The sequence below is a fragment of the Ipomoea nil genome, unplaced genomic scaffold (genome assembly GCF_001879475.1).
Source record: "Ipomoea nil cultivar Tokyo-kokei standard unplaced genomic scaffold, Asagao_1.1 scaffold0688, whole genome shotgun sequence".
Taxonomy (NCBI): Eukaryota; Viridiplantae; Streptophyta; class Magnoliopsida; order Solanales; family Convolvulaceae; genus Ipomoea; species Ipomoea nil.
The window spans coordinates 5,529,431-5,541,209 of NW_017617116.1; the positions used below are offsets into that span (position 1 = coordinate 5,529,431).

At 32.3% G+C, this 11,779-nt stretch overlaps 1 protein-coding gene across 1 annotated transcript; it reads left to right on the plus strand.

The window, feature by feature from the left end:
* The first annotated feature begins 5,192 nt into the window (after positions 1–5,192).
* On the plus strand, positions 5,193–6,554 carry LOC109175526 (ethylene-responsive transcription factor ERF062-like). Its single transcript, XM_019324793.1, has one exon. It carries the CDS (start codon positions 5,263–5,265, stop codon positions 6,490–6,492), a length of 1,230 nt encoding a protein of 409 aa, XP_019180338.1. The 5' UTR covers positions 5,193–5,262; the 3' UTR covers positions 6,493–6,554.
* Positions 6,555–11,779: the final 5,225 nt, after the last annotated feature.

Sequence of the window (11,779 nt, forward strand, 5' to 3'; positions counted from 1 at the left end):
ATTCAGAATTAGTTTAATTTTAATCTCGATCTTTGGATCACATTTACATGCTTAAATACACAAAGAAAAGTTTAACTAATTGATGGGTATTGATTGAGTTTGAGAATGTCTAACTAGTTTAAGATCAGTTTTAATCTCTTTAGATCACATTTATACTTTAAATATACATGAAAAACTTTAACTAATTAATAGATTTTAATCGAGTTAGAGTTTTATATAATAGGTATTAATTAATTGAACCAGATGGAGTTTTATATACACTCATAAAGTTAATTGCGTTTGTAAGCTAATTAATCATCATTATCTTCTCTGATGGGAGCGAGTGACGAGTGAGAGAGGGTTATTAATATGATTTGTCTTTTGTTGTTTGCCTAATTTTATTTATTTTATTTTATTTTGTGTTTTTGTTTTTGTTTTTGATGGGCACATGATTTATGATCATCTCACTGTTTTGGATGGTCAAGCTAAGCAACTTCCACAACTCCACATGAACATGACGACTCTCCATATAATATTTGGTTTTATTTATTTAAGAAATACCAAAAGTAGTAATAATTAACTCTCGGTCAGTAGTTAGGAATAGTTTGTAAACTAATTGTTAATATAACTATAAAGTCAAAGTTTGCGTTAACTTTCTCTAAGAGTTAAATTCTGTCGGTGCAACTCAGACTAAACCCGATTTAGTCTACAATGGTGAGAATAGTGCTAAAAGAGAGGATGTTGTTTATTATGGTATGTTATTGAATTGAGGCCAATCGTATCCATTGCTGGAAATTATGGAATTTCCGACCACCTGAAAGTGATCTGAAATCAAGTTAAAAGCCTTGTTCCAATCACTTTTGGTATCCGAAAAAACATTTGTTACTATTTCACACCACTTTTTACTTTCGACTTGATTCAAGATATTTTCAAGTGGTCGGAAATTCCATAATTTCTAGCAGTGATCCCAGGCAAATTGGTAAAAGACTTAGTAATCATAAGGTTTCAATTTCAAATAATCTCAGTAAGAGTTGTCCGTTGATCTTCTTATTTTGAGTTGATCACACTTTCAGGTAATGATTATGAATTTTTTATAAATCAAAATGGTATGCCATTGAATTGATGTGTTGAGAGGTCCAAATAATGCAGCAAAGAATAAAGAAACCCATGTTTGGTAAGGAAAGAGAAACCTAAAAAAGGGGAAAAGCAACTTTAAACAAACATGGCCTCATGGTTAGCTAGCTTAGTTACTATTTATTAATTTGTTCACTTCTAATAATCATCAATAAAATAACGTAGTAATAATAATGTATCTAAAGTAAAAGGTTTAGTTACAAGTAGGGTTTTGTCATTACCATGTGCTATTCCTTCAAAAATGCAAACAATTCATGCATAGTTCAATCATCCTAGTCACCCAAAAAATAAATAAATAAAAATTAACCACCACCTTATACATGAATCACTACTCGAGTATTGAATAAACTTTGCCAGACAACCTAGCCGGTAAAGAACTACAGGTAAACAACCTAAGTTGTCAACAACTAATCTGCTCGAACTAAGAAGCTAGGTCAATACACTGCTCTTATTAGAATTGAAGTCGAATTTGAAACTTTGTGGTTATCAAGTCAACATCTTTATCAACTTAATTAACAGGGTTCTCCAAACTCCACATTATTAGTATTATATTTCACCTTAGTTGTGCGTGCAAACATGAATGCTAACTAAACGAAAATTCTTAACAAGGAGGCAGTTCAATATAGTATAATTAATTAAAATGAATCATATGCCAATTAAAAAGAAAAAAATTTATAAAAAAAATGAAAACGTTGCAATGATTGTTTGGGGCCGGTTGGAATTGACTCGTTATTGTGTGTTGTGTAGTCGTTAAAAGTTTTGTTGTGTTTGAAGAAATTGGGTGAGTTGGTAAAGTGCCTTAAAACTATTCTCAAAAGACACATACATAACAGACTATAGATACCAAAGGACAGGCCAAATAAGGTATTACTCTTACCCACATATTCTTTAGTTTTTTTTTTTTTTTTTTTCTTTTTTTAGATCTACAAAACACACACACATTATTTCCTCTTTCTTGTCAAGCAAACTCTACTTTTATATTCATAATAATTATAATAATTTATGAAATTTTTTTAAGGTGTCGATATTGATTTTTGAATTGGTATGAATACGTACGATAAGAACAAAAGTTGACGGTACCTATTACAACCCAAAATTATATATAGTTGTACCAAATGTAAATTGTACTAGTATTGATCGGCATTACAACATTTTTCGTAATTTTTATTATATATGTTTTAAGGGAAGACTTTAGTGTCTTTTACCCTAGTATTGTGTTGCAGGGAGGCCATGGGGAAGAGAATTTTAGAAGAAACGAATCACGTACATTTCTCCTTTCTCTTTTCAACTACTTCATATGAACAAGATCATAAGAACGGGTGTGAGACAGATCTCGAATATGTCTTTTAGTTCACTCGAGACTGCCTTACACAAGACTATGCATCTGGAACAAAGGCTGAGGCATGTACAAGATATGAGTACGTAACAGGTTCGATTGAGAGAGTGTTGAAAAGAATTAAATTTGTAATCTTCTGATATAAAAATCATGTTTCACCTACACGGTTACCCCTTTTGGGGCATGTCAAGTATGATTTGATACTGTAAGTGTTGTTGTAAAACTCCCAATAATCTGAATATTATTAATAGCAAAAGATCGATAAGCTAAGGCAGGTTTAGGCAGCTGCAAACACCTGGAAAGTTGAAGCCAAATGATTATGGATGGTCATAATCTTAATTAGACTCAAAAGAGTCAAATTAATGGGGCAATTATTAAACCAATTTAGGGAGAAGATAGAATACAATATAATATGAATATTAATTAATTATTTAATAGATGTAGTTAAACTATGATTTGAAACAGTTTGATAACATGTGAGAAAGTAGAAAAGGGGAAAAAGATCATGTGATTGTTTGAGAAAACCACATGGATCATCGGCCTTAAACAAACCAATCCAAGAATAATGCCAGTAAAGTAAATTAAAGCTAAGCTAGCTAGGGTTTGATGAGGCTGCTTGATCTTGTCTGCACGAGCAGTTCAATTAGTACTCAAGTACGTAATAAATTATCAATAAGAACGCATTATTGAAACTTGACAACCATCCTATCTTGTCAGAATTACACACAATATTGTTCGCACGGGCTTAACTCACTAGTTCAGTATGCAGTATTTGAAAAAGAGACCAATGTTCGAACCTCAGCAGCGACAGTATGGGAATTATGCCCAATGTGAACAGATCTCTTGGACGCATCGGCATTTGACCCTGTTTGCTGAGCCCAATGTGAACAGATCCCTTAAACGCACCGACATTTGACCATGTTTTACATCCTCCTAAATGCTCAATCAGACCAGAGTAAACACTGGTATTCTCACCTAAAATGTCATTAAATCATCAGCTTTACTCCTCCACTATCTTATTAAACAGGACCTTTTGTGAGCAAGGTTGCTTAATCTTAATGCACTCACTCTCAAGAAAGAATAACTAACTAACATGCATTCAGGTAATTTATATTAGTTAACCCCTACAGACAGAACGACAAGAATAATATGTTGTCACATTTTGATTGGTTGTGACGAGGATGATGTTGCTGAGAATGGGAAGCACGAAAGCTGTTTGGAAGAGTCAAGAACTTAAGCCATCATTATGCTCTTTTTCATTTCTTTAATTATATTAAGAGTACTGAAGACTGATGAGGAGTTTTCTTATTTATTGGACTAATTATCGTTGCTGTTCTGATTGATGAGAAGGTGGTATGTAACAAATTGTAGTGAAAAGACTTTGTGCAACAAATTAAAATATAGAAATTTCTATGGATATATAATGATAAGAACATGAGACATTATATTCTTAGAAGAAATGATTTGTCGTTATTTAATTTATACGGTCTCCACTAAAACCACAAGGTCCTGAGCTCTTTAGAAATATTCTTAATCACATATATAAAGGGATTTTTCTTTCTATGGTGTAATACTTTAGCTATGGATTTTTTATTTTAAAAAAAGAGACATTTAGATATTTAGCAGTTATTCTACCTCTCACTAATTTAAAATTAAACTAATATTACTTAACAAAAATACTCTCCATTAACATATTACTCCGTATATATTACACTGGAGTGGTAATGACCATTAACATAGATGTTTATTTTTAGTATCTTAAATGTCTATATTTTAGTATATTATATGTTTATTTTTTTTATATATTACATGTTCATTTTTAGTAGAGTTAATTTCAGGAATGATCTCATTGGTTATTGATATTTACCAATTTTAATTTCTGACTTTTAATTGGACAAATGATCTTTTAACTATCGACCTTTATCAATTTTCATCATTGACTTTAAATTTGATCATAAATGGGTCTTTGACTATTGATTTTGTTTCAAATGTAATCATTCAGATAAATTATATACATTTTTTTTTGAATGCAAATTATATATATTTAGTAAACTATAACTATAACTTTAAGGATGATAATATAAAATTTTGGTTCTTCATATTCTCACTAATGATGAATTCAATGTATTAAGTTTATGAACCCAATTTGATCATCTCAACAACAAACCAATTTTTACATTATCATCTTTAAATTAAATATTTACTAAATGACCGATATTTAACTAGCTAGAAGACCAAATTAAAAAAAAAAATAGTCAAGAGATTATTTATGATCAATTGAAAGTCAATGAAAATTGGTAAATGTCAATAGTCAAGTGACCATTTATGATCCAATTGAAAGTTAAGGATAAAAAATGATAAATGTCAATAGTCAATTGATTATTCCTGAAATTAATCCTTTTTAGTATATTACATAAAAATTAATGAACATGTAACATTAGTGACTCTTTCATATAGAAGGTTATGAGGTCGAGCCTCGAGTTAGTAGCTTCCAAAAAAAAAATTGTACACTAAAAACAACATATTGTAAACTTTCAAATAATGGTTGTGAATTTTTCTATTAAACTAAAAACATATTATTTCATTCATGAAATTAAAATTCGAAGACTTTATTTAAATTACAATTTTTCTACTCGGACCACATATGTATTATATTTGTGGGGAGGTATAGTATATATTAGGGGCTAATATATATATACCATATATAGTGCATGCATTTTCTGCATCATCACTGCCGATCTCCCATCATATATATATATTCTATCATCAAAACCTCAAAGAAATCGATTACTCAAAATCCAGAAAAACCCTTCATGCAGAAAGAAATCCCAGCTTGTTCTAAAGAAATGGCAGCCTCAGGATCACCATTTTTCGCGGCGAGTTCCGGCGGCGTCTTTTGCAGTCCGAATGAGACCGCATATTCGTCGCCGGAGCGTTTCGTTTCGAGTTCAGACTCCAACTCCTCAGCAGATGAGGCTTCCAATAATAATAATTTCTCCGATTTCGCGACGATATCAGATCAGGTGGCGATGAATGAACACGATCACACGCGTTCGACGTTTCCTCATCACGGCGGCCTGAGTTTTTCCGATCAGGCGGCGGCCGGAATCCCATTGAATTTTCTTGAATCTTTCCCGTCACTCAACGCGGCTGCAAATGCTCCGTCTTCTTCGTCGAATTTCCCGAATTTGGGGTTGTTTTTGCAGCAGCCTTCAGTGGTGGAAACGCCCAAAAAACCTTCTTCTTCTTCATCATCGCATTCACAAGTTTCGGACAATTTTTTGTTCCCGGTATCCCAGATTAATGGTGAGTTCCGGCAACCGGCGGAGAGCTGGCTGAGAATGAATCAGACATTGACGAGTTACTCGTCAAAGGGGTTCAGTGATTTCTGGCTTAGCAACACCAGAACTCAGCCGATGAAACACACGGCGGGGAGAAGAACGACGACGGAGAAGTCTTGCTTCTCGGCGGCGCAGGCGTCGCCGGGGAAGCTGTTCCGGGGAGTGCGGCAGAGGCATTGGGGGAAATGGGTGGCGGAGATACGGCTGCCGCGGAACCGGACGAGGGTATGGCTGGGGACGTTCGACACGGCGGAGGAGGCCGCGTTTGCGTACGACACGGCGGCGTATATGCTCCGGGGAGACTACGCCCACCTCAACTTCCCAGATTTGAAGCACCGGCTGAGAGATAACTGCATCAACGGCAACACGGCGGCGCTCCTGGAGGCGAAACTGCGATCGATATCACAAGGGACGGCGGCCGGGGCTACCAAGAAGGCTAATAATAATAATAATAATAAAAATAATGAGATGATGATCAAAGATCCTCCGCCGCCTAATGTGAAACCATTGGTGAATGAAAGTTCAAGTGGAGTGACGTGGACACAAAACCCAGTGACGCCGGCGGCGGAGATCGCGGCGGAGAAGAAGAAGAGGGAGGTGGAAGAGGCGGCGGCGGAGAATGAGGGAGGTTTTCAGCTGAGTAGAATGCCGTCTTTAGATATGGATACCATCTGGGCTGAACTCCTAGTCTCTGATTCATGACTGCAACTTCTCTTTCTCCGTCAATTCTGCAGGATTATCCTTTTTTTTTTTTTTTTTTGAAAATTTTCGTACAAGAAAAGAAAATGTATTTATAATTTTATATCTCTTTGATTTTTTTTTTTTTTTTTTTTTTTTTTTTTTTTTTTTTTTTTTTTTTTTGTTTTCCTTTTGTGTTCTTTGGATCGGAGGGGTTAGCAATTTTTTTTTTAATTTTTTATTATCTCTTAATATTCACTCTTTTATATAGTTACTTGATTAGTGTTTTTTTTTTAAATAAAAAAATTGATTAATAAGTATTTTAAAAACAAAAATTGGGTAAGATAGGTAAATTCACATCATCCCAGGTAACTAATGACTATAAAAAGTTTTTTTTTTTTTTTTTTTTTTTTTTTTTTTTTTTTTTAAATTTTAAGTGGCGAAACTATGACTAAAAAAAGTAACATTTTTAGAAAAGGTTAAAGATTTATCAATTCCAACCAAAATTTCAACCTTACATACTAAATTAAATTTTTTACAATGTCCTTAATTTCTCAATAAAAAAGTGAATTTCAACGAAGAAAAAAAATTCTTAAAATTAATGATTAATATCACAAATTCATGATCAATATGAATTTTGAATATTATAACATGAGAATTTATACGGTAGCAAACAACACCATTGTTGAATTGTATACCATTGACTTAGAAGAAAGCTCATAATCATTACTTAAATGTATATTTTAAGTGAATCTCACTTTGTGATAAGAGAAAGAACCATAAGAAGGTAAATCATTCTAGATTGCATATAGTTGACTAACTTAAATCCAAAAAGTCAATAAACAGCTCTAACAGGAAGTCGGACTTGCTAGCTACCTCGTACAACAATACAAGTGTAGCTGATTGTGCCAAATACAATTAGCAACAACTAACCCCTATACTTATGTATTCGCACTGCACCACGTACAGCTCGCATAGTCAACTGTCACATGGGTGAAATTTAAAAAGAATGACTAGGGGTCGAGTCTCACAATGATTCTTGAGATTGGAGATTCAACTTTTTGGGAAGAATGTATTCGCGCCGCCACATTGGTAATTGATTTCATAACAATTTTGAATTAGCATTAACCCATTCAATTCATAAAGCTTTGGTGGGCAAGAAAGGGTCATAAAGAAAGATAGAGAAGCGTGGGAAGCAAAACATGTTCATCATCATCTATGGGTGTGTTTTGACCAAGCTAAGCTATGGCAACAATGTTATTGTTTCATTAAAATATGCAAAAAGTCAAAATCAAATGCTCCTTCCTACTTATTACTCCCTATGCTTTCATGTTCAACCTCGTGAGGGTTGACTAATTATTTCGTTTTCTTTTTTCATCACTTCATGTTCTTCCATCCTTTTCCCACTTATCCAACCCCCCAAGATCCTCTTTATGTCACTTTTTATTTCTTTCCCTGTCATAAAAATGGATAATATTTAATGTTTTAATTTCTTATGATTGAAAAATTACATTTTTTTTATCATCCAAAATGTGGTATAAATTTTAGATTTTTTTTTTTTTGGAAATAATGATTACTCTTTTTTGGATCCTCAAAGTGGTTAAAAAGTATATTAGAAATTCCATTTTTTAAAATTTGTACGTAAATCTAAGGTTTTTAATCGCTTTTTGATGATTGGGAATATTAAAATTTTCAGCTATTAGGGTAATATAATAAATAGAATTATAGAACGTTAATCTAAAAAAAAAAAAAAAAAAAAGTGAATCACGTACTATTGAACTATATATATATTACTTTTGATTTATGGGAAAACCTTCAACACTTATGTGAAGGTGCACTGTATGTGAAGCCCGCCTTGTGACCATAGCTGATAAATGACCACAACAAGGTAAATCAACCCATGTTATTCATAGATAACAGGGTCAAATCAAGAAAATAGACAACTCCCACAAGAAGTCAAACACGAAATCTTGAAGTATACTACCTTTGTGTTAATTGGGATAGAGGGTTCATGCTCATGTAACTTGAAACGGATTCACTAGTGGTTATGGTACTCAGAAGATTTGTGAGAAGCACAAGGGGAGATCCCCACTTTACCACCCCCTACAAGCAATGCAAGAGTTGCTTTAATTTGACCATTTATATTAAACTAACATATCTATCGAGAGGTAAATAATTGTGCTAATTGATTAGTTTTTAAAAGAATTACGATCATTTTTTTATTACGGACTCAAAATGGGTTAGTTGAATCAAATTTTTTATTTATTTTAATATGTGTATATATATACACACACAAAATAACCTTCCCACTATCCCTAATCCCTTATAATAATTAAGTTCGTATTCACTATGGATTAGTATTTAATTTGTTTTTCTATGGATCAATTTTTACTTTTTAATTTAATTTTAAAATAATAACAATAACTTTTTTCTTAATTAGTATATCGCTCCAATCCAGGATTATAGTAGCATATTTATAATTTGGAAAAGTAATCATAAAATATAGGGAGTAAGTATTAGTTAATGAAGGTGATAATGACGTATAAAAAGTGACACAATATTATAAAATATGGTACTCCGTATTAACTAGGAAGAAGTTAAAGCATATGATATGAAACGTCACAAGTCACATCTACCAATTTGTACTATGATTGGTTGGTCGGTTAACTTTTATAAAAAAAAAAAAAAAAAAAAATTACCGGAAAATTGTGCAATTTATTAAATATTAATTTTTTAATACATCTTTAGATTTGGAAATCTATCCTTAGATTTTTTAGTGTTTTTTTTTTTTTTTGGTGATAAAGAAAACTCGCAACTATTATTTAAAAATTATATTACGCTTTGTTTTTAAGATATTAGAAAAATTCAATATAAAAAAGTTTGATAAAAAAATATTGATAAAAATTGAACTCATAATTTTTCAATATAATTATTATGTTCCACCCGCTTATGCAGATTCAAAGATCTATCTTTAAATTTTTATAGTTTTTATTTATCCAAGGAGAAGAGACTTTACAACAAAGGTTTGCTTCTAAGTTTAAGAGTTGGTGTAAGCATGACAATAAGTTAAAAAAACAATAAAATTCTAGATTAGTTTTAGTCCACTCATTTATGTTTTAATAACTTACAGTCATTGTTACTAATTCTTGAATCAAAATATGATTTTGGAAATATAATAAGGAAATTTTAAAATATTTGATGTAATGAATGGGAAAATTATTTTCACATACAATGTCTTCATTCGATCATGAACAATTCAAAAAGTTTTTTGAATTGTACCTGTAGACACTTAAATTTTGATAAATATTGATTATTTATCAATATTAGTATATTTGAATATATTTGAAATATTTTGGATAATATTGATATTATCTAATTTGTTAATTAGATAATATCAAAAGAGTTTGAGCTTATCAAAACTCTCTATCCTACAGCTATAAATAGGGCATTTTATTTCTATGTAATCACACACATCCTAGGAAAAGTGATGTAAACATCTAGAAAAATATTATTCAGGATCACATAAAAATGTGATACTGAAAGTAGAAGTTCCTCCACCAAAATGATCATGCCTATGCCTATTGATCCAAACCTCCATTGAAGATCAAGCCATTTGAACCCGGAGGCCCTTCAAGAAGAACAAGCTATACAAGCCCTTCTTTGAAGATCAAGCCACTTGAAACCCGGAGGCCCTTCAATGGTGGAGTGTTCAAGGCATTCAAATCGAAGAATCAGAGGACCATTCAGAGACTTGTACCCACCCCGCATTAATATTTGATATGTAAACCAGAACTTTGAATTTCTAAATATTATTCAATTTTCTTTGTTCACAAATTGGCACGCCCAGTGGGACAGCTCTGCCTCTCAACTCATGCCAATGAGCCTTGAAAGATATGAGGCCGTTTAAACTCGTGCCAAGGAGTCTGAATATAAGGCCGTTTAAACTCGTGCCAAGGAGTATCATTTAGCTTCCTCCGTTTCAAATTTCATACAGGGTTTGCCCCCATATCGGTTGAAAGTGCCTATGAAGAGATGAGAGGCAGAGCTGTCCCACTGAGTGTGCCAATTTGTGAACAAAGAAAATTGAATAATATTTAGAAATTCAAAGTTCTGGTTTACATATCAAATATTAATGCGGGGTGGGTACAAGTCTCTGAATGTCCTCTGATTCTTCAATTTGATGCCTTGAACAATCCACCATTGAAGGGCCTCCGGGTTTCAAGTGGCTTGATCTTCAAAGAAGGGCTTGTATATATAGCTTGTTCTTCTTGAAGGGCCTCTGGGTTCAAATGGCTTGATCTTCAATAGAGGTTTGGATCAACATGCATCAACATATGGAGGAGGAAGGACTTTTACTTTCAGGATCACATTTTTATTGTGATCTCTGAATAAGCTTTAGAGTTCTTTCTATGATTTTTCCTAGGATGTCTGTTTACCTAGAAATGAAAGACCCTATTTATAGCTGTAAGATAGAGAGTTTTGATAAGCTCAAACTCTTTTGATATTATCTAATTAACAAATTAGATAATATCAATATTATCCAAAATATTTCAAATATATTCAAATATACTAATATTGATAAATAATCAATATTTATCAAAATTTAAGTGTCTACAGTACCTAATGCAAGAAATTAAATATCGGTGTTGATCGGTAAAATATTTCTCTTTATTGCGTGTGTCTATAAATATACTTGTGAGAATATGTGCTCAAGTAAAAACTGCCAATTGATCTTAGTTGTTGATCTGAAAAAAATGGAATTTGGGAAAAAAATGAGGTGATATCTTTTTAAACATTTCAAACTTTGAAATGCATGTACATAAGTGTAAACTGTAAAGTTTATTTGATGATATGTGAAAATCTTAAATAGGTTTTGATTGAAACTCGATTGAATTAGTCAAATCCTACTAGATACATGTATATAACTGCAATTGTAAGCATATATGATAATATCTAAAAGTTCGAAATAGGGTTTAATTGAAACTCAACTGAATTAGTCACATCCTACTATATAAATGCACATAATTATAAAGTATATATATAAGTCCTAAATAAGGTTTGATTGAAATTCGACTGAGATCGCATGCAAGAATATCCATCTATCATGAATTCAATGAGATCAAATGTTAAAACACAACAAAACTTTGTCATTACAAAGGTGTTTGTACATCAACTTTGTCACACCAATCCCATAACCATTACCAATCACCAAAAATCCAGCAGAGAATCTGTTAAAAAACATGGGCACATGAAGGAGCAAAGAACACAAAATTTGACAGATTAATAATGTTTTCTGCCTTCTGGACTAGAC